Below are 27,059 nucleotides of genomic sequence, written 5' to 3'. Positions count from 1 at the left end.
ACTGAACTGTCCCACCATCGTCTGCAGGACGTCCATTTGCCCAGCCTGACACTCCCACTTCTAGAGACTAAAGCCCTTCCCCTTATGAATTTGGCTACTCAAGGTAGCTTGAGTAGATGGAGTCACCCAGCATTCGTGCTTTGTCTTGCTTAAGCGTGTGTGTGCATGCACATCCGTATGAGTGTAGTTTGTCTCTGGAGGCCAGGGGACAGAGAGCATTGGCAACCCTGGAGCTGAAGTATAGGCAGTCATGAACCACCTGATATATGCACTGGGAACTGAACAGGGTTCTCGGCAAGAGCAGTCTGTGCTCCTGGCTGCTGAACCACCTTTCCTGCCCCGGCATTTATCTTTCTTATGAGTGGCTTATTCCGGGCAGCACAGCACCCTCAGACTTTATCTGTGACATAGTGTGGGTTGGAGTTTCCTTTTGGAGGCTGATTGCTACTTTGTGATCTGTTTGCTTAGCCACTCAACCTGTGAAGAGCCTTGGGCTGCTGCCCTCTTGTGGCGCAGACAGGTAATGCTGCCCGGCCCACTTTCCTGCCTTTGCACAGAGCTTTCCCTGGATGTGTTTGAGGGAGATATCGCATACCTGCCAGGCTCCTGTATGTGTACTTTATGTGTTGTCTCCGTTCTAGGTAGTGAGCATTGAGAAGATGGAGGACACCAGCCTGCTGCCCAACCCCATCATAGTGAGCATCCGTAGCAAGATGGCCTTCCAGTTCATCGAGCTCAAGGACAGAGAGAACTTGGTAGAAGGCCTGCTGTTGAGACTAAAGCAGGTCCACGCCAACCACCCCGTGCATTATGAGACCTCACCAAGTGACGATGACATGGTAGGAGCCTATACAGGGACAGCCTTCCAGGATTCTTCTTGTGACCTCTCCTGGGACGGCTATGGTGTCCAAAGGAAGTGCTTGAAAAGATAGGCTGTGTGTGTGTGTGTGTGTGTGTGTGTGTGTGTGTGTGTGATGCTTGAGGAAAATGTGGTGGAGACAGCTGGGCCATGCATCATGTGACATGTGATGTCACTTCTGATGGCTCTGGTGTTCTGAGTTGGGGGCTGCCTGGAGCAGAAAGGCTCATGGGGGAATCACTTGCACCTTGGAGGATTGACCAAGTACCTCCATATACTGCCTGGGTTGGAGAAGATGTGATACTACCCCCTCTCCAGGTTAGAGGAGTAATGGGACCCCCCCACCCCACTTGTCATATACTTGGAAACAGTATCCTTTTCAAGGTTGCTGGGGCTGATGCTGGCTGTAACCTGTTAAGAGAGTTTCTCATCCTAAGACTGGAGAGATACAAGGATGTACTTGAGTGTTCTGGGACATCATTAGCCATGACTTCCATTAGAAAACTTTTTAGTCTTTAAACTTTCATGCATGTGTGATGAGAATACATGTATGCATGTATGTAAGAATGTGTGTGTGTGTGCATGCATGCATGTGGTGGATGTGGGAATCATCCTGATCATTCTTCCACCCGTTCATTGAGGCAGGCTCTCCCAGTCAGACTCAGAGTGTGCTGATGTGGCTACTCTCCCTAGCCGGCTTTCCCTGGGAACCCACCTCTGTCACATGTACCTGGCAATAAACTCGGGTTCTAGATATCCAGACTCTGCCCCTTGGTTGGGCAGCACATTTTGACTTTTAACTGACGGTGCTGTGTGTCTGTGCCCCCTCTTTAACTTGCAGGCTTCACCCGTGTTTTACTCATCAAGCATCTGCACCGACAAGTTTGGGGATCTTGAGATGGTGTCTTCTCAAAGTAGCGAAGAGAGAGAGAAGGAGAAGAGCCCTCTGCCACACCCTGAGCCTCTGACTGCCGTCTTCCAACAGTCTGGCAGCCAGAGTCCCGACTCCCGCCTGGTGAGTGAGATGTGTGTGCAGTAGCTCTGGGGAGTGTCCTGGCCTAGGTGGCCAGTGTCTGTTTCTTCTCTTCCCTCTTTTGTCTTAGGCACCAAGTGAAGGGCAGTAGGAGCTGGCTCTTCTCAGAGTGCAGCCTGCCCAGAGGACAGCCTGCCCAGAGGACAGCGCTGCCCAGAGTGCAGCCTGCCCAGAGGACAGCGCTGCCCCTATAGGTTTCCGCGTGTGCAATGAGTCTTTTGCTAGCTAAGCCTTCTGTGGCTGCCTTTCACATGGGTTTTTCTTTGCCCCTCACTGAACCTGAAGTTTGCATTGGCCAGACTGTCAGAATCCTGGGATCACTTGTCTCTGTCTCCCTTCCCCGGCCCCTGGACCCCAACCTTGAATTACTGGACTTTTCCCTGGGTGCTGGAGATTCAAACTCACGTCCTCATGTGTGTATGTCAGGCATGAAGTACCCACAGACCCATTTCCCCAGCCCGTGTTGTTGCTTAATTTATCCTGGTTCTTTTTAAACAGGGAGGGGTTATGAGAACAGACTAGAACAGGGCTCTGGCCAGGGAAACCATGCTGCAGCCACAGGCCCAGGAGGCAGCCTCAAGTACTGTGGTTTTGTTTGTTTTTGTATAGAATAGAGTTTATTCAGGGCATGAGGAGGGGAGTTAAGAGAGTAGTAGGTGTAGAGAGAGAAAATAAGAGAAGAAGCCGGCCATGAGCACATGGCGGGGGGGGCGAGGAGGGACAAGCGGTAAATAAAAATTTCATAACCTTTTATACTGTGCTAGTGCCAGAACCATTAGGGTCACATGGCATGGCTGCTACTCTGCCACGCGGTCTGCAAGCCGCCCTCTCCACACAGTTCCTTAGGTGGGTAGTTACCATGCCTGGCACACACACACATCTTGTTCTGTGGGCCCGACGTGTGTTCTCACTCCACATAGGCAACAGAGCCGGACCCTCATACTCCAGCCGCCTCTCAGCCGTTGTTTTCACACGCTGTCCTCCACGGCCCGCTAAAATCAAGGTTCCAAAAACTTGTAATTTAGCAGTTAGCAATTTATGTTAAATTCTCAGTCCACACTACATCCACACAGTAAATTCACTGCCTATTAATAAAGATATAAGCCACCCACCTAGACAAGATAAAATTGATCTGAACCATCCTCCTCCGTCTCCATCTTGATTCTCCTTCCTCCTCTCTCCTGCCTTATGAAAACTTTGTCCCCGCCCCACTCTCTACTGTCCAGTCGTGAATCACCTTGACACCAACCTACAAAGGAGTAAGAGCAAGAGACACGAGAGCAAGAGCTCGAACAGTTAACAAGCTTGCTGCTTCCTAGCTACTGGCTTTTAAAATCCAAACCGAATCTTAATGGCTTTACACACTGTGTCCTGCCCTTCCTTGTCCGAATGACCAAAATGCTGGGCTTATGGATATGTTATTCACATTATTGGACAGTAATTATTATATATAGTTGTTAATATTTTAGAAAAGGCCTGAAATATTCCTGACATATGAACAGGTTGAGAATACTTTTAGAGAAATAAATCTCCCCCTCATTTCTGATAATGGGAATGTGGGTTGGAGAGGTGGCTCAGTGGTTCAAAGCACTTGGTTTTTGTTTTTGTTGTTGTTTTTGCAGAGATCCCATAATGGCTCACAACTTTCCCTAACTCCAGTTCAGGAGGTCCACACCTCCTCTGACCTCTGTCAGCCCCAGTCATGCACATGCTGCACGTAGGCAAAAACACTTATGTAAAAATTTTTTTTAATTTAAAGTATTTTTTCCATGTTTCCACCTTTCTGTCCGGAAGCTCAGGGCTGAATGCTCCTTACACTGTTATACTCGACTCTTAGAGTCGAGTAGTGTTTTAGCAGGTGGCTTTGTGTCAGTGCCCCAAAGAGGCATTACCCCAAATTCTCCATTGTACCTGTCTCTTTCATCCAGTCTGAACGGCTTCCGTACTCGGTGGACATGTTCCTGTTATGAACTGTGCACCGTGTTTGCACAGGCATCTCTGCCAGGCTCCTTGGGGCTCTGTGTTATTTCTCATGCATCCTGTATGCCTGGCAGCAGCTCACGTGTTCTGTGCGTGAACGCTCTTATCACTGCTCTTCCTGTTGGTCCCTGATAAACAGAGACATTATTTACCCTGTTACTGGTTGTGGAAGGGCTTCTTGTCATGTTCACAAACATTTCCATTTCTAGTCCCGGGAACAGATAAAAATCAGTCTGTGGAACGACCACTTTGTGGAGTACGGCAGGACCGTGTGTATGTTCCGCACTGAAAAGATCCGGAAGCTGGTGGCCATGGGGATCCCCGAGTCTCTACGTGGAAGGCTGTGGCTGCTTTTCTCAGGTAGGTTTTGGTGTGTTCAAACTTTTTGTAACCTTTGGAAGTACTCGGAAATGGCCTTCCTGTGAGCAGCACACAAGGATTGATTGTGGAACCCCCCCATCTTGGTCTTGGAGCCCCTGATGCCTTGGTTAGCTGCAGCGCCCCCTTAGGAAGTGTGGAGTCCAAAGCAGTGACTTGTGTTAACACAGGGCAGTTGTGTGTGGACTTGTGCATATCTGGGCAGTGCAGCTTTTTAAAGCATATTCATAACTCGACTGCTTCAGGCGTGCGCTAGGGATTGCATCCAGGGCCTTTCCCAGGCTCAGGCTCTCCTTTGTTACATTGTTACAGCTAACCTCCTTCTGCTCTGTGGAGTGGACCCTTTTCTCTTTCAGGATAGTGTTGTTCTTAGGAAACAGCTTTGTTTCTCGTTGCTATTTTTGGGTCAATCGGCCTGATAGTTGCGAGGCCTCAGAATGTTTCAGGCAGTTGTTGATGCATCCCTGCATCCCTCACCTGCCGTGACGTCATCGTCATAGCCATGTTCTTTTGAAATGTTCTCCACTCTTCAGATGCTGTGACGGACCTGGCCTCGAACCCTGGGTACTATGGGAATCTGGTGGAGCAGTCCCTGGGACGCTGTTGCCTGGTGACAGAGGAGATAGAGAGGGACCTGCACCGCTCTCTGCCTGAGCACCCTGCCTTCCAGAACGAAACTGGCATTGCTGCCTTGAGGCGGGTGCTGACAGCGTACGCCTACCGGAACCCCAAGATTGGTTACTGCCAGGTGAAGTGGCATGCGCGGAGCCATGAGGATTGTGTATCATGTGTGCGATGGCCACCTAGGCTTCCGCTCTGCTTCTGGCTGTCTGGACAAAAGTCTTTCCTGGAATCCATACCAAACTGCTGTCCAGTCAAAAAGGCTGATCATCCGGGGTGGGGCTTTGGGGATGGATGTCAGGATGGGAAAGGGCCATGCGCACTGGAGATGGAGTGGGCACATAGCGACTGATGCAGAGGTCATAGTGTTGGCATGGTAGTGTGCTCTTGCAGGAAAGGGTGATTTGAGGGCAGTCACTTTCCTGTTGGAATTGGAGTAGAGAAAGAGAGGTCGGCGAGCTGTTCCAAGAGGGGGATGTAGCCAGCAAGTGCCACATAATCCAGGGGTTTAGAAGCCCTGACATTTGCTAATATAAGATTTAATTTTCTGGTATTAATTATGTGTATCTCTGCTGTCGGAATGAACAGAAAATGGCTGTATTGGCCCAATCCTGAAGCTCTTACAGATTAACTCTGATCCAACTTTCCAACTCAAGGTCACTCCACTTCTGCTGTCTCTATGCTTGGAGAGCCTCCGCCCCCAGGCGTCGCTCGGGCTCGTTTTGCTATGTAGTTCAAACCCAGGGCTTATCAAATGCATGCTGTGGATGTTCGTGTGACACTGGGTAGTCTGGGCACTAATGGCCCCCTTTCTGGCCCTACATGCAGTCCATGAACATCCTGACCTCTGTGTTGCTTCTGTATGCCAAAGAGGAGGAAGCCTTCTGGCTGCTGGTCGCTGTGTGTGAGCGGATGCTGCCTGATTACTTCAACCATCGGGTTATTGGTAAACTACCGCCTTCTTTTCTTCCTCTTTCTCTTCCTTCTCCCATCCTCCTCCCCATAACTCACTTTCATATATACACTGTAGCTGTCTTCACACACCAGAAGAGGGCATCAGATCCCATTAAAGATGAGCCACCATGTGGTTGCTGGGATTTGAACCCAGGACCTCTGGAAGAACAGTCAGTGCTCTTAACCACTGAGTCATCTTGCCAGCCTGCACACACAGCACACAGCTTTTAACACAGGGAAATCCTCTCTTGTAGTACCAAGAAAGTAAAACCAGGTAATGCCATGAAACACCTATGACGTTTGGATTGAAAAGCCAGTGGGTTGAAATAAATATCTGATGTACACAAGGGAAGGAAAGTCCCCAGGTGGGAGGAACACATCCATGTAAAACACCCGTGACTTACGTGTGCTGAGGCCTGGAAAGGGTGAGGCGGTGCCCTGGGTCTCCAGGTTTAGACGAAGCTCAAGAGGCCCTCACAGAAGGAGGTGACGAAGCTTTCTTTGGGTTTGCATTGGTCCACTTTTGTTACGTAGTGCTGGTCACTTAGGAGACAGGTTGGCTGGCTCAGTTTTGAAGGCTGAAGGGTACAGCAGGTGCACAGAAAAGTTCAGGCGAGAGCTCCACCGTGGGGGTGCGTGTTGGAGCGTGTTGGAGCATGTGGTCACATTTCTAACTGGGAAGCAGTCAGGTGAGAACATGCTTGCTCCTTTTCTTGCAGCCTTTTCGGGAGAACTGTCTTGTCCCTCCAAACCTGAGCACCTCTCATTAGGCCCTAATCCAAGTAATACTACCTGGTATCCAAGCCTTAACAAATGACCCTCTGGGACTGGGAAAGATTCAGTTGTATCTTGACCCTAGCAGGGGTCATAGTGGCTGGTCAGCCTGCCCTGGATAGGTTGTCTCTGGTGTGACTTAGATATGTTCAATCTCTGACCCCACAAACTCCTAGTGGAGAAAGCACTACATCAAGGTAGGTGATATTTTTAGGGGTATTTCTTAGTAATCCAGATGAGGCATCTAAGTGGTTCAAAGCTACAGTAGCTGGGGGTGGTGGTACACATCTTGAATCCTAGCACTTGGGAGGCAGAGGCAGGAGGATTTCTGTGAGTTTGAGCCCAGTCTTGTCTTTATAGTGAGTTCCAGGCCAGCCAGAACTATACAGAGAGTCCCTGAATTGAAAAACTAAACAAAAAATAACAAAATTAAGGTGGTTGGGGCAGGCAAGACGACCCTGTGGGTAACCATACTTTGTGCTAGGCATTATGACCTGAGATGATCCCTAGGGCCCACGTGGTGGAAGGAGAGCAATGATTTCACATGTTCTCTTACCTCCATGCCTGCCCTCCACCACCTCTCTGCCTCGATCATGCACACACATGCAGATGCTCATATACACATGTGCACATGAATACATACAATTAAAAACAAAGAAATTAGGCTGGCACTATAGAGACAAACAGAAGATCCAGGGAGATAGAGAATTTGGTGCCTGGCTGGCTGTAGGGCTCAACTGGGAAGCTGATTCCTTTGAAGACTGTCTTCTAAGAACTGAAGGGTCTGTCAGCCTGGAGCAGTAAGAATGGTGACATGTGTGCTCAGCTGTGTGTTATTTTGGATACATGTGTGCCCTTGATGGGCACCTGGCTCTCTTCCTTGCCCAAGTGGGCAGGTGGGTAGCTGGCTCGCTTCCTGTTTCACTTTGTTTTGTGGGAGGTGTACAGAATATTAAGAAATGAGTTGTGGTGTTGCTGGGAGCATTGTCAAAGCCAATGGTTGCTAGGTGACAGCTTGCAGTGACCCGTGTGTGTGTGTGTGTGTGCGCGTGTGCGTGTGCGTGTGTGACTGCTGTTGTGTGTAGAGTGGATCATCCCACTTTAACCCTCATGGGATCCTAACTGCTTCCCATTAAACTGATTCCAGACGAGAATTCAGGTAGCCTTCATTCAGTTTGGGCCCATGAGATAAAGTTCGGTGAATATTCATGTCATTGTCTCCATGTTTCCCTGGGGGGGGGTTGTGGGTTCAGGATTAGGGGAACTGTATTAGGTAGTAAGATGCCACCAGTCTTATTGAGTAGATGTGGCTGGCTCACTTGTGTTTTGTTTCAGCAGTGTGCGAGCCTCAGCTTGTTCTGAGTCCTTGGTAACACCTGAGATTGTCCTTTTTCCTATTTGTCCTGTGGCTTTTAGTTTGCATGTCATAGATAACTAATTGCTTTGAACATATTCCTTTGTGTTTACTGCTATCTGAAGTTAAAAGGAAACTGGTTATTGGCCTCTTACAAAGCTGCAGTGTTTGCTTCAGATTTCAAAGTGCCAGGGAGACGAGTTGCCAACTTTTTTTCCTAGTTAGGCTCATGTTTGCATTCTGTTGCTGGTTTCTTTTGCAGAACAAACTTTTTTATACAGGGTTTCTTTGATAGGCCTGGCTATCCTGAGTCTTGGCTCTGTAGACTAGGCTGGCTTTGAAATCAGATTCTCCTGCCTCTGCCCCTCTGCCTCTGCTTAACAAGCACTGGGACTAAAGGTGTGTGCCACCACCACCCATCAAAGAATGGAATTCTTGATGCTTCTGATGGGCAGTGCTTTTCGTATCCTAAGTCAATTTTTATTCTTGTATTTTCTTTTAGAAGTTCTAAATCATTCTTCTTTAGGTCGGTGGTTTGTTTCCTACATGTTTTTCTATGTGTAAGGGCAGGGTTAGAGTCCCTTTCCCCACTGATTAAATGGCTGTGGTCAAAGTCGAGTCAGTCAACTAAGCATATAGCCTTTTCTAGACTCCAGTTCTTGTTTCGTGACAGTACTTTTCGGCAAGCTTATTTTCAGCCCTCTGCTGGAAAGCCAGTCTTTCCCACCGAAGCTTCCTGCTCTCTGACAGGGGCTCAGGTGGACCAGTCTGTGTTTGAGGAGCTCATCAAGGAACACCTCCCAGAGTTGGCGGAGCACATGAGCGACCTCTCAGCATTGGCGTCCATCTCTCTCTCCTGGTTCCTGACTCTGTTCCTCAGCATCATGCCTCTGGAGAGTGCTGTGAATGTTGTCGATTGCTTCTTCTATGATGGGATCAAGGCCATCTTCCAGCTGGGGCTGGCTGTGCTGGAAGCCAACGCAGAGGAACTGTGCAGTAGCAAAGATGATGGACAGGCCCTGATGATCCTCAGCAGGTGGGCTCTGGCTACGGGAGAACAGGCCCTAATACTTTTGTCTTGTAAGACAATCTTAGAATCACTGTGGTGCTGAACAGGACTGAGGACCACCGGAAGTGCTGGCTTGTGCACGGGTAGCTAACTGGAGATGTCAAGTACTACATAGAGAGCGATGGTTCTCAACGTGTGGGTCTTGACCCCTTTGGGGTTGTATAGTGTGTATTAAGTATTTATAATTTATAACAGTAGCATCAGTAATTAAGTAGCAACAAAATAATTTGGCTGGGGTCACCAGACATGAGGAACTATATTAAAGGGCCACAGTTTTAGGAAGGTGGTGAACTACTGGTATAGCAGTAAGCTAAATGACAAAAAAAAAAAAAAAGACCCTGCGTCATGGAGATAGTTTCCTTTCAGAATATGCTGGAAGCTTAAAACCATACAGGCACAGTTTATGACTTCACTGCAGTCTTCAGGCTTAGCAGAGCGCAAGAGGCCAGGTCCACAAGCTTCCTGCTTCTGCTGGAGTATCCATGGTATTTGGTGCCTTTGCCCTGCTCCAAATGTTAAGTGTGTGAGAGTGTTCTGGGATTTCATGTGCCCAGTGTTCTCCCCCTGAAGGTAGATGTGGGCTTTAACTGTGGGGGTGTGCTCAGGTTTCTAGATCACATTAAGAATGAAGACAGCCCGGGGCCCCCCATTGGCAGCCACCATGCCTTTTTCTCTGATGATCAGGAGCCCTATCCTGTGACCGACATTGCTGACCTGATCCGGGACTCGTATGAGGTACAGGAATCCGTTCCATCCTCCGAGGTCCTTTCCTAGTTGGAAGCAAAAGTTTGCCTGGGATATAGACACGGAGGAGGGTGTCTGGCTGCTTCCTGTTAGCTCTGGACTCAGCAGGCCCCTGTGTCTATGCAGAAATTTGGAAACCAGTCTGTGGAGCAGATCGAACACCTGCGCTGCAAGCACAGGATCAGGGTCCTGCAAGGCCACGAGGATACCACCAAGCAGAATGTGGTAAGCAGAGGACACCTCCAAGACTCACGGGATAGGGATGACTGAGGGAAACATGGGAAGAGGTGCTCCCCCCCATTAAAAACCTTGTAGTCACAATATTACACAGAAACAATGAATTTCTCTTAGAGTCCAATTGTGAGCCACTAACTACTGGGAGCCTCAGTTTCCATGGTTATAAAATGGGATAACGCATATGATTTAGTAGGAGATGGAACAGGGAGAGTCCCACCCCTCCTCCTCCGAGCAGGGGTGCAGGCCTGAACCTTATGTCATCACTGTTAATTCTCTCCCTAAGCTCCGCGTCGTTATCCCAGAAGTCTCCATTCTTCCTGAAGACCTGGAGGAACTCTATGACTTATTCAAGGTAGGGAATCTAGGAGGAGGGCGTCCTGAGCCTTAAAGAGGAATGAGCACAGTGGTGTATGCCTGTAATCCAAGCACATCAGAGCCTGAGGCAGGAGGGTTAGGAGTTTGAAACTAAGCAGCATGGCCACATAGTGGAAAAACCAAATCAAGCCAAGGCAGGGAACTGGCAAAACTCTGCCCTCAAGCTCCACAAGCTGTGTTCAGGCCTCAGAAACCTGTGGTGGAAGTAGAAACCTACATCCCGATTGTTCACACAAATAAAGTGGGGTGTGTCCTTGGGATGTAGTCCAGCCAGTGGTAGAATGCTTGCTTGTTATGTAGTTTCCACTTCTGTTGCTAAGGCAAAATATCCTGACCAAAACACCACCACCAACAGTATTTAGCTTCTAATCCCAGGCTGCAGGCCATTTAGGGAGGTCAAGGCAGAACTCAACTAGCTAGTCATGTCCCATCCAGTCAAGAGCAGAGAAACTGCCCCTGATGCTTTGCTTGCACCTAGCTTTCTCTTATGTTGTTCAGGGTCCTCTGTCAAGGAATGTTACCCACAACGGACTGGGTTTTCCTACATCAATAAAAAATTAAGACACTCCCTCTTCCTCAACTTGCCCACCATAAGCCAACTTGATTTAGGAAATTCCCCCACTAGCTCTCCCCAGGTGATTCTGGATATATTGGCATTTAAACCTAACCAGCACACCTTGATGGGCAGGTCCTGAGCTTGAACCTTAGTACCACACAGAAAAAGGAGGTAGGTGGCGTTATGAAGTCCAGACTTGTGATGTCTCGTTCTCCCTCCAGTTGAGACCCTGGGCACATTTTCTCAAATAATCAGCTAAATTCATACACTGTGCTGGGTGACTATATCCTAGAGCACATTTGGATTACATAAGTCATACCTACTTTCTCAACATCTAAGAAAAAAAAAACTTGTGAGCAAAAATTGGAAGTGGCTTGCCCACCCTGTTGCTGTGGCTCTTCCTTGTAGTTATTGCTGTTAATTTGGGGGAGTTTCCCTCTTAGATCTGCTTGTAGATACATGTGCAGTGTATACATTCAGATGACTGACCCCTTCTGCATTGGGATAACTGCGACACTAGCATTGGCCTTCTGTAGTGCCAACACTTGTCATGACCCATTAAAGAGAGGTCATCAGGGCTGGAGAGATGGCTCAGGGGTTAAGAGCACTGACTGCTCTTCCAGAGGTCCTGAGTTCAATTCCCAGCAACCACATGGTGGCTCACAACCATCTGTAATAAGATCTGATGCCCTCTTCTGGTGTGTCTGAAGACAGTGATGGTGTACTGATATAAATAGGCCATCAGTGTTTTGCCAATCATGTGATGGCTTAATCAAGAGACTGGACTTCCCTTAAGGAAGGGCCAAGTTCTGATTGCTCCAGTTCATTAGCTAAGACTCGGGCTTCTGCACTGTGACCCTTGGTTATCTTGACCAACAGGTATCCCACTAGCTCCAATTACTAGCTCCTTCTAAGTTCTGTATATGAGTTTCAAATAACCATATTCAGTGAGAATAATAAAATGTATCTTCATAATTAAAACTCAACTGAACCACGCGTCTAAAACTGGATAAAATGACAAATTTTGTCATGAATATTTTATCACAGAGAATAAAGTTTTTAATAATTGTAAAAAAACTTCATGATGAAATCAGAGTTCATATCCACACGGACAAGGTTAGGAAGGAAACATGTTCATGCGGCCATTAACACAGCCATCCTGTTGAGGGGTGTTTGTCTTTCAGTTTTACTGGCTTTGGGGTCAACTCAATAAGCAGCACTTTTGGAGGCAAAATGGCCAGGAGAGGGTGGTGGAAGCCCCAGCCTTACCTGTGTGACATAGCCTTTTCTCTCCCATGTTTTAAGAGAGCACACATGATGAGCTGTTACTGGGAACACCACAGGCCTATGGCCCTACGCCATGATCCCAGCAGGCCCTATGCTGAACAGTACCGCATCGATGCCCGGCAGTTTGCACACCTATTCCAGTTGGTATCGCCATGGACCTGTGGGACCCACACAGAAATCCTTGCTGAGAGGATCTTTAGGCTTTTGGATGAGAACATGGACCAGCTCATAGAGTTCAAAGCCTTCATAAGCTGTCTAGGTATGACTAGACTGTCTCCCTACAGTGAGCCGACTTGGCATTCATTTGTGTACAGATGAGGGTGGGGCAATGGATGGGTTTATAATTAGCCTGCTTAACTTGTGATTTCCAAAGTTTGCTTTGCAGGCTCCTGCTAGACACCCTTAATGTCCTTTGGGGATGGGGAATAAGGTGTGGTCCTGATTGGCTGTGTATGCATAAAAATCAATCTTTGAAAAGCACAACACATACAAGATCTCCCTGCACTTCAGTCATCACTTGGTTGTGATGGTACTACACACACTCAACAAGTGTTTGGCCCGAGTTTAAGCAAAGGCCAATGGAATTCGCTGGCACCTAACTTCTCTTAAATCCTGCAGACATCATGTACAATGGAGAAATGAATGAGAAGATTAAGCTGCTATACAGGCTTCACATCCCCCCAGGTAAGAAAGTCAGTATGGCAGTGCTTCAACAGTTCATCTCTATGCACGCCACCATGCTGGTTCTCTGGATTTACTTCCCTCTCCTCGTGGATATTGTTTTCCAACACCATGTTAAGGAGCTTGCATTTTCCAACTCCTTTGTTGAGGAGTGGTAGGATATAGTTTGTCAGCTTTTCATTGCATTTGTGCATTTTTTTTGGTGGGAAATTGCTCTGTAGACCAGCCTGGCCTTGACCTGCCTCTGCCTCCCAAGTGTTTTCGTTATAGGTGCACAGCCCCCAGCATTATCTGGCCCATTTTGACACTATGACTCTGTAGAGAAAGAGACGAGGCATTGTGATACATTATCATTCGAACACTGATAGACACTGAAATGTGTAGGTTTTAGTAATAAAACATTTTTACTAATTTTATCAACAACTTCTAGGACATAGAATTCCATTTCTCCTGGCCTTTTCAGGCTGCATTAACAGGCAACACACAAAGGTGGTTTCTTACTAGATTTTATTTCTTGATTTCACCTTTTGACATCTTGATTGTAACAAGAGCTCTTCTCTCATCTCTTTGAATTCTAAACATGGTCTTAATGCTTTCTTTAAACTTCTGCTATAATTTAACAAATAGGTTCTAATTGTCTTTATCTTGCTTGTCTGTAGATTCTTAGGTCTTGGTTGCTTAGTCAAACCTTTGTGTTGTGATTTGTAAGCACACTCAGAAGTCAGATGACAGGAGTGTGTAATCCTTCATTCCTTTCACTCTGTTTTGAAGGGGGTCAAGTGTCCCTGTTGTTTACAGCCTTGTGCACTGGGCTGGTTGCTCTGAGCTCTGGGTTTTTATATCCCATCTCATCAAAAAACACACCCAGAACTTGAGCTCTCATGGTTACAAAGCAAGCCTTTGTCTAGTCCCTTTGCTTTCCCAAAACTGCTGACCATTTTTTCTCAAGTTATGGGCTTTTCTTAGGCTATGAATTAACCAGCTTATCTGTGTGCTTGAGTTACTGATCACTTTTACCCAGAAAACACTGTGATGCACTTTATTAAGATATAGTTTTTAAAAGCACACTACATAAAGGGCACCATACATTTCCATACACATGTACATATATATGTGGTAATACTCTTATTACCCCACTACTCCTGTTGACTCAGTGAGCACGGCCGAGGCTATATACAGGAGCAAAACACCTGACTATGAAGGAAATGTTTCTTCTGTACCCGGCAATCACTAACTGCCCACAGATGCTCAGAAAGCAGGACCTTGTGAGCCCTTCTCTACTTAATAGGATGAGTGCACAATGTCTGATCCGACCTGATAAAGACTTAACATACCAGATGACTGCAGAACAGAGAATGTCAAAACTGTAGTGTTTTAGGGTAGATGTGGAAATAATGGAATGGATGTAAAAGGACAGGGAAAGATAGAAGGAAAGCAGTTTACCAGGAGCAAGGAAAACAAAGGTGGAGCCAGGGAGGCTGTTTCTGAGAGGAAGAGAGATGCCAGGTTTGACTGCTCTTCCAGAGGTCCTGAGTTCAATTCCCAGCAACCACATGTTGGCCCACACAACCACTTGTAATGGAATCTGATGCCCTCTTCTGGCATATAGGTGTACATGCAATGCAGAGAAAGCATTCATACATTTAATAGTTAAAAGGGGGAGGGGCAAGGCCTGCCAGAGACAGGTGGAGTTCCAGGACAGCCAGGGCCATGTGAAAACAGCCCCAATCCCACCAACTCACACCATCTAAATACACCAATGATGTGCTCATTTTAAACTGCAAGTGACTTCTTTTACAGGTCAACATCAGCAGTGTCTGTGAATGTTAGTTATGTATATAATACACCTGTAAAGCGTTTACTTTACAGGTGCTAATTTAACAAGTTTGGACTCTGATGACACTTTAAGAACCAAAGTCTGTGTTCAATTTAAGTATTTTTTTTCCTTTAAGCACTCACTGAAAATGACAGAGACAGCCAGTCACCACTGAAGAATCCTCTCTTGTCAACTTCAAGACCTTTAGTACTGAGCAAGCCCAATGGTGAGCATGTTTTACTACTGGTTCCTAGCAGCCTCTCCATCCCTCTCCTTACCATTCAGTCCATGGACAGTGCTGCTTGTCAGGCCCCAACCACCTAGTTCTGCAGCTTTGATCTTCAGAATTTCTAGAGTCCTAGATGGATATGTAGTCAGCTGTAAAAATGTAACCTCTTGGTTCTGTATGTAATTTGCTTAGTGTGGGGTCCTGTTCCCTAACCATCCCAATCTTATTTCACAGAATTTAAACTTATTTCCCTTTGCAAAGGTGACACAATTGACTATCAGAAACAACTGAAACAGATGATTAAGGATTTAGCCAAAGAAAAGGATAAAATGGAGAAAGAGCTACCCAAAATGAGTCAGGTAAGGACTTCTTTTGCATCTTGACTTCCCACAGTGGCTGTGTTCCAGTCACCTCTTTACAACTGGAGGCTGCAAACAAGGCATCCCCACACCTCTGACCTCTGTAGTGCTCCCGTGAGACTTCAGTAATTCTGTGCCATGGATTGGAGGCTCTAAAACTGCGTGTGGTCAAGTATGAACAGTTGTGGAGGAAGGCCAATTTTACTTTAATTTCAACTCTGAAGAAGCCAGGAAGGCAGTTTATGGTCTCCACAGCCTTTCACACATAATTAAATCACCCAGAGCTATCTGCACTTATTTATTTTGAAAATTAAAAGCACTGTCAATTATCAGCTTACTTTTGCTACATAAAATAGTTGTGTGTGAACATTATGGTAAATTTCTAGCTTCACTACACTGACCCATCTCCTAAGCGCTGGGTTTGGCTACATGCCCAATTTTTAATCACCATCAGAGTGTATGTTCCATGAGCTGACTTTTCACCATCCAAAGTTATGGAAATTTCCCTGATTAAAATGCTTGGGATAGAAGTACCTTTTCAAACATGCTGCTCATGAAACAGAGCACTAGAGTAGAGTACATAATTGTCACCCAGTGTTTACTGGAGTAGCAGGACGATCACTCAGTCTCAGAACTAAGTTCTCTATGACACTAAGTGCTACGTGCTTTTCTGATAGTGTGACATTATACTTTGATCCTTACACTGTTGTCTATGGCCCTTTTTTAATTCTAGAGAGAATTTATCCAGTTCTGCAAAACTCTGTACAGTATGTTCCACGAGGATCCAGAGGAAAATGACCTGTATCAAGCCATTGCCACAGTAACCACTCTGCTACTACAGATTGGAGAAGTTGGCCAGAGAGGTAGCAGCTCAGGAAGCTGTTCCCAAGAATGTGAGGAGCCGCAGGCTTCAGCTCCTCCTGAACAAGACTCAGTTTTTGCCGAGGCTGGGAAGAGTCCCCAGGCCTTCCCTGAGATGGAAGGGGACTGGACTGTGTCCCTTGAACACATCTTGGCATCCCTTCTCACTGAGCAGTCACTGGTGAATTTTTTTGAAAAGCCACTGGACATTAAATCCAAACTTGAAAATGCCAAGCTCAATCAGTACAGTCTCAAAGCATTGGAAATGAGCCACCCACCACAGCCAGAACTGAAGCTGAACAACCTGTAGCCAGCCCATAAGAACACACTGGAGCCACACCAAAGCAAGGACTGTCAGCCTACAACCAGGGAATCTCCACAAGCCGAGTCTAGATAACTAACCTCAGTCATGGCTGGGGAATTACTGCAGGTCTCACACATTTCTATTTATTCTCAAGGGCGGGTCATTGGTGGAAAACCCTGTTTACACTGTGACTATCAACTCTGCTAAAATCAGTTTGCTGAAACTGTGAGCCTGCCCTTTGATGAAGAAGAAGATGGCACTGTAACAAAAGGACATCAACCCCCAGGCTCATTTATTTTCCCACTGGTCAAAAAACAAGGTCACCTCCAAGATCCCAGAACCATTGCCTGCACAATTGTATTTGGCTTTTTTTGCACTAATTTTGTTTCAATGCTGGTAATTGAAACCATTTAATATATCTCGTATTCACTTTATATGCCCTTCCAAAACCATGCCTTCAATGTTGGTCCCCAAGGTTTTTAATAAAAATGGTTTTTTTAAATAGTTTTCCTTTATATTAATTAAAAAAAAATGCTGTCATAAATCTTTACCTCATTATCAGGCTCATACATACACCTGACACTAAAAATGAGGCCTAACCTTAGCTTTGTAGTTAGTTAAAAGCCACTAACAGGCTGGGCATAGTGGCATACACATTTAATTGCAACACTAGGGAGAAAAAGCAGGTGGGTTTTGCATTTGAGACCAGCTCAGTTTATAGAACAAGTAGTGCCAGAGAAATCCTGTCCCAAAGAAACAAAAACCACAACCCTAATTTCCCACGTACCCAGAGCAAAGTTTCTCACATTAATTTCTAACAATACCCCTTAGACCCAAAAATTCACCTATGGAGCAGAAAACAGAAAGGCAAACCAAAACCTGGAGGCAATGCTGCATTTTTATTTGACATTCAGGTTAGTTCTCATCCACATTGACTGTCTGTAGATCTGGAAGAAAAAAATAACAGCCAGTCAGCACCCACTCATCCCACCCCAGGCTTAGGACACTGCACACCCCACTGCCTGTGCCCCTCAAAGCCTACTTCCCACAGCAAGACAGTAGGACAGTTGTTAAGGAAGGTCGGATAACTCTCCCTACAGCTCACCTCTTCGCAACACAGTAATGGCACACAACACTCATGTACAAACTTTATATTTTTATCTAACAAATAATTTTCTGCTATAATTTGGCTGGAACACTACGATACTTACTTTTGAATGTGGTAACAGGCACATATGTTACCAATGTGTAGAGCTTGTTTGGTGAATCCTCATCTTCATTACGTTTTCTGGACAAACGTACTCGGATGCGATATGGAACATTCCTAGTAAAAAATTATTGCTAAGGTCAATGCTTCCCGTCAGAGATAAGGCCGCGGTATCTGTTCCCATCTATTCCTTTCTGAAAAACCTTTTATGACCTTGAGAACAAACTCAGGTAAGTGAGCAACAGACAGGTCTCAGGATACATGCCTGCTACCATGTCAAGGCAGCCTCCTACAGTACTGGATTGTTCTTAAGCAGAAAATGACTGCCAATAGACATAGCCATTAATTTAAATTACAACCACCCCTCCTTCAGAAGCAACACAGTTGACTTATCTCCTTCCTTCACAATCTTTGGACACGCTAGGTGGCTATTTTGACCCCAGATCTCCACAAACTTCTCTATGCTCTTGTGCACCAGTTTCCCTACCTCAAGGCAGATGCTGCAGTTCATTGTTGGCTAACCTAAGACACCCCAGACTGCACTGTATCCCTGTGATAGGGGTTGCAGGACTACCAGCTGCACCCTCCCCCCACCTTTCTATCAACTCTACAGGAGACCCACACTTATACACTATAGGGCATGGCATAAACCAGCCCTTCTGGGCAGCAGGAAGATTCCTCCCTCCCCCAGGGAGGCCAGCACCCCAGGCCCTGAATCAGTTTTCTTCTGCACCCAATGGAGCTCATCCAAATCTCACCACGCTAACTCGGTGTTTTCCCTTACAACAGAAAACAAAGCTTAGCTTGAGCCACTGTCCCAGTGTCTTTTCTCCCCACATCTGGTAACTGAACCATCAAATTTGTCACAGGAATCGGACAAGTTGTCATCTCTGCACCAAATAACTTCAGTACCTTATTCCTTTGGCCCAGACGGCTTTATTGAGCCTGGTGTCAATGCGCACATCTGGAGTCCCCATTTCCTTCATGGCAAATTTCCGAATTTCTTTGAGTGCCCGAGGAGCACGCTTCTTGAAGCCCCTAAGGTTCAGAACACAAGCATATAAAAATCAACCATAAGCTACACATGTAGATGGCATGTCATCATAAAACTTAAAACTAGTTAGAAGAACCCTCTCACCAAGCATGAGATGCCCAGAAACTAGCATCAGTACTTAAGATGTTGGAGTAAATTCTAAGCATCCTACAATGCAAGATGTCCTGTTCACTTCCCCAGAGTATCAACCACTAACTTGGCCTACTCTTATAGCAGCCCTGAATATTGGGGTAGATCTCTTTGGGACCAGAGAGATGATCAGGTGGTTAAAAATATCCACTCTTGTAGAGGACCCAGCTTTGGTTCCCAGAACCAATGTGGAGCATACAAGCATTCAGGCAAAACACTCGTACAAAGGAAGATAACATTCTGTGGAACTGAGACAGCCACTCTTTTATGAATTACATAGCCAGGGTACATGATAGGGGACTATCTGGAGCCTGGGAGGGAAGACCTCAAACCCAATAACCAGTCTACAGAGATCTTATTTAAAAAGACCAACCAAAAAAGCTTACGTCTGTCCAACACCGGACAAAGCACCTATCTGCTTTCTCTACCCACCACCAGCCCGTCTAGTGCCCAGACAACCCACTTCACATCTATCTTGAGAAACGTACTCGGCACATGTAGGCAACCAGTCAAGTGGTATTAATTACAAGCACCAAAATGGCACACCGGGAAAGATATGTGAGCACTGAGCAATCTCAATGCTACGGTTAGGGACTGGGAAAAAGCAGCTGCAGCCAGTCAGTGGATCTGAGGGCAGACCTAGCACCGGGCTGAACTGGGATGAAGTTGGGAAAGCCAGGTGCAGAATACAGCAGCCTCATCACTCTACAATGACTTAAAGGGTATCTTTCACCTGAGAGCACCCCGCCCCATATTGGGCACAACAGACCACCTTCAACTCAAAATCCTTACGCCTGTTTCTCCTTTAGTAAATTTGGAGGACAGAGCACGTACTTTCTTCCAATCCCAAACAGTGCTCAATGTGCCCCAACCACGGTGGAAGGAACGTGACCAACCACAAGCAACATCCATACAGGGTAAAATCGTCACACAGGTGCCGACACACATTTCAACCCGGCAGAAATCTGTCTCAAAGCACTACAGGCTGGAATATTAATGTAAATAGATCGCGTACAAATAGAATAAGCACGGAAATTACTCTCCATTACCACCACTTTGAACCCACAATCCGTATCCTTCCCAGCTGCAGTATTACAACTCGCCCCGAATTGGAACTAATCTGTATGGTCGGCGGACGAAAGCAATCCCATTTCACATCTGAGGCTCAGCAGTTAGTATCCGGCTGCTTTTCTGCTGCGTGAAGTCACTGAACGTTTCCTTTTACAAGTTCTTACGTGTCCAGATTACAAAACACTAGCGTTTTAGAACCACCAACCTTCTTAAAGTCTCCCGTTTCCACCTACTAACCGGTACCGTGCACGCCAAACCCCACACCTTCAATGAGCACACAATCAGACTGGAATAAAACCGCGTGCTCTCTAGAGCACCCAGTCTGTAAGCCATGCACGAAAGTGACAGCCTGGAGCCGGAAGGAGTTCGCAGGCCACACCGACCGCCCGATACTCACACTCCATGGATGCGCTTGTGAATGTTGATGGTGTATTCCCGGGTCACCACCTCGTTGATGGCAGAACGGCCCTTCTTCTTCTCGCCACCCTTCTTTGCGGGAGCCATCTAAATGCAGGCGACAGGGAGACTCTAAGCGGACAGTGGGAAAGCCCGAGCTAATGTGATCCCGGCGGGTCGTCCTCCCACTGCCCCGGACCTTAGAGCCTCCGCGCAGCGCGGAACAAATCCCACCAAGCCCGCCCGCCCCGCGCCGGGATCGGATGGAGCCGGATTTCAGAGCCACGACCCCACAACCATACTCACTCTGCCGGGCCCAAACAGGAAAAGGAGGGTGCAGGGGATTGTGGGATGGAAGGTCGCGTAGCCGTACAACTTCCGGGTCACGGGGAGGTGGAGGAGGAAGAGGTGTGGCCAGGAAAGTTTAGTAGTTAGGCTGTGACGTAAATACGGTGCGCGTCGGGGGTGGAGCGAGCGGCAAGGCCGGGCCCGGGGCGGAGTCAAGTTCGTCAACCTTCTTGAAGTCTGTCTTGAACTATGGAAGTGCGGGTAGGATTTAAATCCAAATCCAGATTCGGAGAGCCCGGCCAGGAGAGAGAAGATGCTCTTCAGCTTTTCGCGTTCATTCAGTCTGCATTTATTGAATCTATTAGGTATTGTGCTTGACTGAAGGTCCCCGGAATGACTGAGACCACTACCGAAGAACTTATTTTCCAAGTCGAAAATGCCCTCGGAAATGCCAGGCACTTCCGCAGGAAAAAAAAAAAACAAAACCTCCGAATCTAAACATGTCCGAATAGCCTATTGGAGTTTCAGCAATGGGAAAGTTTCAGGATCTCGCAGACAGGAAGACAGGCAGGCAGACACTCCACGATCTCACAAGGAACCTAGGTCTCTCTACCTGCTTTGGCTAAGGGATGCTGTACATATGGATTTCCCAAATGCAGGATATTTGCACGCCCGCGATCCCAGAACTTTGTCGGTTGAGTCAGGTGATCAGGAGTTCAAGATATCCTTGACTATAGTGGGGTAAACACATTTTATACTGATGACTTCTCCATGGGGCTAGGAGGAAAGGAGAGGACAGGCTCTGTTCTAGTTCTTAGTGGAGTACAAACCAGAAAGGGTTCAAGGGAGTGCTTGTTGGCACTGGGGTTGAGCTCAGACAATTCCAATGCAATCTCCCAAGCAGAACCACGCAAACATATTTTAAAAAGACGTCAGGATCGATACACTCAGGAAGCAGAGCAGGAGAATACCAAGTTAAGGCTGGGGCTATTCTGGACTACACAGGCTAGCCTTGGCTACACAATGAGACGAGATCCAAGAGTAGAGGGAGAAGTAGAGAGGGAGGGAGGAGAGAAGGGAGGGAGAGAAGAGACTGAAACAGGGAGAAAAAAGAAGGGATAAAGAGAATATGAAATTATGAATTTGGGATCTTGAGAAGGCTACAAACAGTAGACCAGAGAATGATGCAGACAGTATTTGAAATGAAAACTAGCAGTTCGAAGGTAATTTTATGTGAGATGGCTGTTTTGGAGAAAGTCAATAACTGTTAAGAATCACACAATATATGACTTGCTAGGTAGGCAAGGTCAACGTGATTTGGTGACCTTTGTGTGAGTCTCTTATTAGCAGGATAATCAGGGCTGCACCATGGAGCATTTTCCTTGCTGTGCAAACACTGTATCGTGTGCACACCTATGTGCTTTAGCCTGCGACGAACCTAGGCTGTCTGGTTTGGGTCTTCATGTACCAGTGACTGGTGTGCATTGCATGGCTGTGCAGACTTTCAGCTCTGTCCCAGAAGAACAAGCCAGCATAGGAACTGAAGCAGCACTATCCATTACCCAACACCACTTCTCAGGGTCACCTTAAGCACCAGATTTTAACCTTAAGTGCATTTTGTTAAGTAAAAAAAGTATCAGGGAGGAAGTTTATTGCATACATGATGGGGGGGGGGCAATAATCATACCCCTGATGTTCTAGAATGAAATTTGAATCTGTTTGTGGATGGGCTAACAAGAAGAAAGAGGAACCCACTAGTCAGAGTATGCTGACTTGAGCAAGAAATAATAATTAGTCATGGTTAATAAGTAATGGTTAATTGAGTTTATAAAAGGCTGTGAGTTCATGACTTCATACTAAAAGTAAAACATGAATAATTCAAGGTGTCAATAAATTAGACATGCCTGTTCATCAATGATTAGGCTAAAATTCAAGAAGGAAAAAAAAATTCCCCTGCCTCATTTCTAATGAAATGCAAGAAAAGCAAGGTTAGTTATCAGCATAATATGAGTTTCTTCTGACCAGTAACAATATTTCTCTAGATGAGTCAAATTAAATTTTTCCCCAGAATATTAATGGTTGACTTTGAGATCTTCAAGCTACAACAGAAACAAAAATGAAAGTCATTTTATATCACTAAATTTTTACTAGGACATTTGGCAAGAGTGTAAAAGTCAGGACTAGGAACTGTTTCACCTAACCAGATGTGGTGGCATATACTTTTAATCCAAGAGTGGGAGGCAGAGGCTGGAGGATCTCTGTGAGTTCCAGGAGAGCTACAGAGTGGGATCTCATCTAACAATGACAGCAGTGTTGCTCTTGCACAAGCAGCATTCTAGTTGTGTGTGACAGAAGATGCTACACTTTTAGTTACTTTGTAGAATCTTAAATGGAGGTCAATCTGACTCTTGAGCCAAGACTCTTTATCCTTTTTCAGACAGTAAGGTCATGGTTTTTCTGGAACAAAGATGTGGTTGCAAAATGGCCTTTTAATGAGCAAAGTTAATGAATGAAGAGGCCAGTGATCACAATTCCCATGATGCATGCACTTAGTGGAAAATTACACAATAATAGTCTTTTTGAGTTAACCCAAATTCTGAACATGTGCAAAATTCAGGCAGAACTAAATTAAATTAGGAGCACAACATACTCCACCCTCTTTTAATGGCTTCCAGATAGACAACCTTAGGATAATGAATACACTGTGTCCATTAACAATCTTGTTCCACTTAGGAGTCTAACTATCAATTAAAGTATGACTACAATTAAACTATAAATTCACTTCCAGAAAGACCCAATCTCTAACCCTTAGACAATGTTGGGGGGGGGGGAGGGAATGGGACTTTGTGTTTTTAAAACAGGGTTCATTTCAAGTTCTTTCAGAAAGTAAATGTTCCTCTCAGTGGATGAAAAATATTTCCTGCCCACTCCACCCCCACCCTCAGATACAGAGCAATTAAGATTACATATCTATAGCAACCTCATGGTATCCAAACTTGATCCTAGCTAGAGAACCAAGAAGGAGGCATCATCATTTCACAGAAGAGGGTGAAAGTACGGTCCTATCTATCTTAGTAGAGCTCTGGAAGGAGCTATCTCCAGACAGTGAGCATGTTCAAGAAAGGAGAGCTCATCTTGGTATTTCTTAAACCGTGAGCTCCTAAAGCAGGTAGTTTTCAGAGGCAGCTTAGCAACCTGGGACATGCATCTGCTTGGAGCTCGGTGCACAACATTCTCCAAACAAAGTGGCTAGTCAATTCTTATACCCTCAAGTAACTCCCTAGCAACCTCTGGTGACTCTCATTTTGTGGTCGAACTTGCTGGAACATATCTTGGAACTGCAGGCGGTGAGTCCAACTCAGCCTGGACTGGTTTTCAGAACACGTGCAATGAGGTAACCTGTGTCTATTGAGTGAACTTTTCGGGGGGGGGGGAACTATTTACCATCCTCTGCCTGGGTATGATTGGACATGCATATGATTAAAATCAGACGTACCATGATAAAAAACATGTTGAGTGAACGAAGGGTTACATAACCCAAGCCCGTCAATGGAAACACAAAATCACCCACATCTCATCCTTGGCAACTAACCCCTCCCTCCTGCTGGGCCCGGTAAAGGAAGCTTTGCAGAATAACCCAGGCCGATCTTGCTTGGAGCTTGCTGCTCTCTCATAGTAATGCACCAAGTCTGTATATTTATTCCGCTTTTGAATGAGACCCTTGCTAAATTCACTACCTGTGTGTACTACTTCTTTGATTCTTTGAACAAGAGAACAAAAACTTGGAAGAACCCAGTCTAGACCACCAGGACCACTGGAGCACCCTCATCTTAGTACGGTGAATCTCATGAATGAGATGGCTGCAGCTGACCCGAGATCTCAGATATCCCACCGTGCTATATGTGTGCACATATCACAGAGACACACCTACCTTGCTGGCAGCCTGAGTCTTCATGTTGGAGAGTCCGTCGAGTCTGTCCTGATGGAGTGGAATTGCCAGCAAAGAGTGGCTGCTTTGGTAAAGAATGTCTCCATCATTTCTACAGCTTACTATGTCCACAAGATCCAGCTGTTCCCAGCAACTTTTTCCTGTTGTTATTTTGTTATTTCCTCATGAAACATTGCTTTTCTGTTACAAGCTTTAAGCCCTAGGGAACTGGCAGAATGATGCAGTTCAAACAAACTCTATCTCTGCACTGGTTATTGTTTAGCTTCTCTCTGCCAGACCTAAGTTTGGGTCTTTAATGGTCCCCAAAGATCCATGTATTGAAATCTTGGATCCCAGCTACTGGGTGTAGCCCAATCCCACGTGGGGCCTAATGGAATGACATTAGGCTGTTAGCGGTGTCCCTCTATTGGGACCCTGGCCCCTTCTTCTCTGTTTGCTTCCTGACCATCTTGAGGTGAGCAGTCCTTTCTGCCGTGAACTCATTCAATGACCTTTGAGGCTGCCACGTGACCCTATGAAATCTTTGGATCTCTGAGCCTGTTTCTGTGACGTTCTCCACTTCACTTACTTGATAACGGTAACCGAAGACAGACTAAGAACTTGACCTCTAAAGCTTTCAACAGCCTGAAAATGTTTAAGATTTCCCAGGAAAGAGATAGATGCATGGATGTACAACAAGGAACCAAGGAAATTGTACAAACTTGTTAATTTATTACAAAATGTTCACTCACAGAAAAACACAAGGAAACCTTTATACTTTCATATTTGGGACTGGAACTGGTATCTCAGATACAAAATAATTTACACATAATCCATACAATTTTATTTTTTTTATAGAAATAGGTCATTATTACAACAGCTGTACAATTCACTACACTTCCTCTTATAATTACATAAAATCTTCTCTTTAGAAACACCTCAACATAACAAAACATACAAAAAAAAAAAAAAAAAAAAAAAGCAAAGTGCATCCTGCAAAGAAAAATCCAATCTTCAGAATCATCGGGGAAGATATACGGAACGTCGCGGTCGCGGTGGCCTGCCTCACTAGGATGGCAGCACGTGCCTGGTTTCCTGGGAGCTGCGACCTGTGGAGTAGCCCGGCTTGTGGGCCTCTCCCCTCATAGTCTAAGAGGTCTCTAGGGAATTCTGGAATCACTGTGAGACTGTGCTTTGCTCTGAGTCCACCTTTGTAGTTACTATCAGTGAAGTGAACAGGAAGAGTCCAGTGTTCTGTTTGGGAAGGAAAACAACCCCCGGTAGGGCATGGTGCCCAGGAGCCTCCGTCCGTTAGGGTTTAGGCCAAGGGTGTGGATCTGCAGCTTCATTAATAACAGACGTCGCTATCTGATTGGTGGGGCTGTTTTTGTTATTGTGGATTCCCAATGAAGCCATGGGACCTTATTATTAAAAACAAACAACTAACTCCAAAAGTGCCTAGGTTATTTCTCTTGTGCACAGGTGTGCAAATTAAAACAAAAACAACCATTTAAAAGTGATGAAAAATAATCTCTTTATACTCTCTCCAAAGACCTTTAACTTAGTCCTTGACTGTAAAGGAAAGACCATCAAGAGAGTGAAGGCCTGCTAGGGCTTGGGACCAGTGTCAGTCGGTAGAGTACCAGGAGTGCTCTCTTCTGGAGGCAGCGAGAGGTACCACCTCTGCACGTAGACCAGGAAGCTTCCGGTCTGCTATGGCTGTAGCGGATGCCGGAGAAGCCCAGGGCAAGGAAATCATGGCCAATAATCCTGTTCTTTCCCCATTCTGCAAGTGCCACACTTCAGACACGTTACCATCAAGAGTTCTGAAATGTATACAGGGTGCGCCAAAGTCAAGGAAACGCTTCTTCCCATCCCCCACGGTCAACCCCGTTTTCCATTGGTTAAAGCTGGTTGTGTCTGGACTCCAGTGTCAGGGTACTACTGGGATGGCTGATGGAGACCTTAGGACTCTGACAGCCGGCTGACCCTGCGGGAAGGGCGTGGGGGTGGCGGCTGTGTAGGCTGTGTGGCTGCATAGCCCAGGCTTCCCGGCTGCTGGGAGAAGGTGGAGAGAAGGAGGGAGTCCGGCTGCTCACTGTGCAGAGATGTTGGTGCCTGTACGCAGAAAAGAGCAGAAAAGGGGCTGCATGACTGGCCAGTCCCTCCACTTTTCAAGTCACTTCAGTACCTCTGGGGTTTGCAGCAGATGCTGTCAGATTCTGGGAATCCCTCCTCAGACAGCTAGGCAGTGGTACATGCTGTGTGCATGACGGGGGTGGGGGGATGGGGGGAGGCCAAGCTTTCTGACACCGTATTTGTCAACTCAGGGTGGGGAGGAGGAGGGGGCTCCTTTTGGGCCAACGGGCTTGGAGCTGAGGCTGAATCAGAGGCACACCGTCTATGTAAGGTTCTCCTGTGTTTGTGGATGGTGGAGCCCAAGGCCTATGTAGATTATGGGCGGGGAAAAGCCTGCACGCATGCGCATCCTTCGACTATATCCCTGACCCCGTGT

General features: G+C 46.3%; 3 protein-coding genes across 6 annotated transcripts in view; 1 reads left to right on the top strand and 2 right to left on the bottom strand.

Moving 5' to 3' along the window:
• Positions 1-16,937, top strand: part of TBC1D8 (TBC1 domain family member 8) — a 96,803-nt gene extending 79,866 nt beyond the window's left edge. For 2 of the 4 annotated variants that reach the window (XM_080916911.1, XM_080916909.1), the window contains exons 7-20: positions 642-839; positions 1,701-1,874; positions 4,082-4,232; positions 4,784-4,998; positions 5,700-5,817; positions 8,704-8,989; positions 9,628-9,757; positions 9,893-9,991; positions 10,287-10,355; positions 12,240-12,480; positions 12,840-12,905; positions 14,855-14,944; positions 15,209-15,306; positions 16,040-16,937. In XM_080916911.1, the coding sequence (XP_080773037.1) occupies positions 642-839; positions 1,701-1,874; positions 4,082-4,232; positions 4,784-4,998; positions 5,700-5,817; positions 8,704-8,989; positions 9,628-9,757; positions 9,893-9,991; positions 10,287-10,355; positions 12,240-12,480; positions 12,840-12,905; positions 14,855-14,944; positions 15,209-15,306; positions 16,040-16,477 (2,373 nt within the window). In that variant the 3' untranslated portion in view covers positions 16,478-16,937. Of the gene's footprint in view, positions 1-641; positions 840-1,700; positions 1,875-4,081; positions 4,233-4,783; positions 4,999-5,699; positions 5,818-8,703; positions 8,990-9,627; positions 9,758-9,892; positions 9,992-10,286; positions 10,356-12,239; positions 12,481-12,839; positions 12,906-14,854; positions 14,945-15,181; positions 15,307-16,039 lie in introns of all 4 variants that reach the window. The other 2 variants (XM_080916910.1, XM_080916908.1) reach the window with 1 other exon arrangement.
• Positions 16,938-17,350: 413 nt separating this feature from the next.
• RPL31 (ribosomal protein L31) lies at positions 17,351-20,688 on the bottom strand. Its single transcript, XM_080916656.1, has 5 exons — positions 20,635-20,688; positions 20,330-20,436; positions 18,591-18,716; positions 17,683-17,795; positions 17,351-17,418 (listed from the first exon to the last, which is right to left on the bottom strand). The coding sequence occupies exons 2-5, from the start codon at positions 20,434-20,436 to the stop codon at positions 17,387-17,389; spliced, it is 378 nt and encodes a 125-aa protein (XP_080772782.1). The 5' UTR covers positions 20,635-20,688; the 3' UTR covers positions 17,351-17,386.
• A 5,821-nt stretch (positions 20,689-26,509) lies between these two features.
• NPAS2 (neuronal PAS domain protein 2) overlaps positions 26,510-27,059 on the bottom strand; it is a gene marked incomplete at both ends in the record, with an annotated part of 95,376 nt that continues 94,826 nt past the window's right edge. Inside the window, one exon of the mRNA XM_080917374.1 lies at positions 26,510-26,662. Coding sequence (XP_080773500.1) covers positions 26,510-26,662 — 153 coding nt within the window. The remainder of the gene's footprint in view (positions 26,663-27,059) is intronic.

Source organism: Micromys minutus (genome assembly GCF_963924665.1).
Source record: "Micromys minutus genome assembly, chromosome: 5".
Classification (NCBI taxonomy): Eukaryota; Metazoa; Chordata; class Mammalia; order Rodentia; family Muridae; genus Micromys; species Micromys minutus.
The sequence above is the reverse complement of the archived record's forward strand: the minus strand, read 5'-3'. Positions and strand labels throughout refer to the sequence as shown.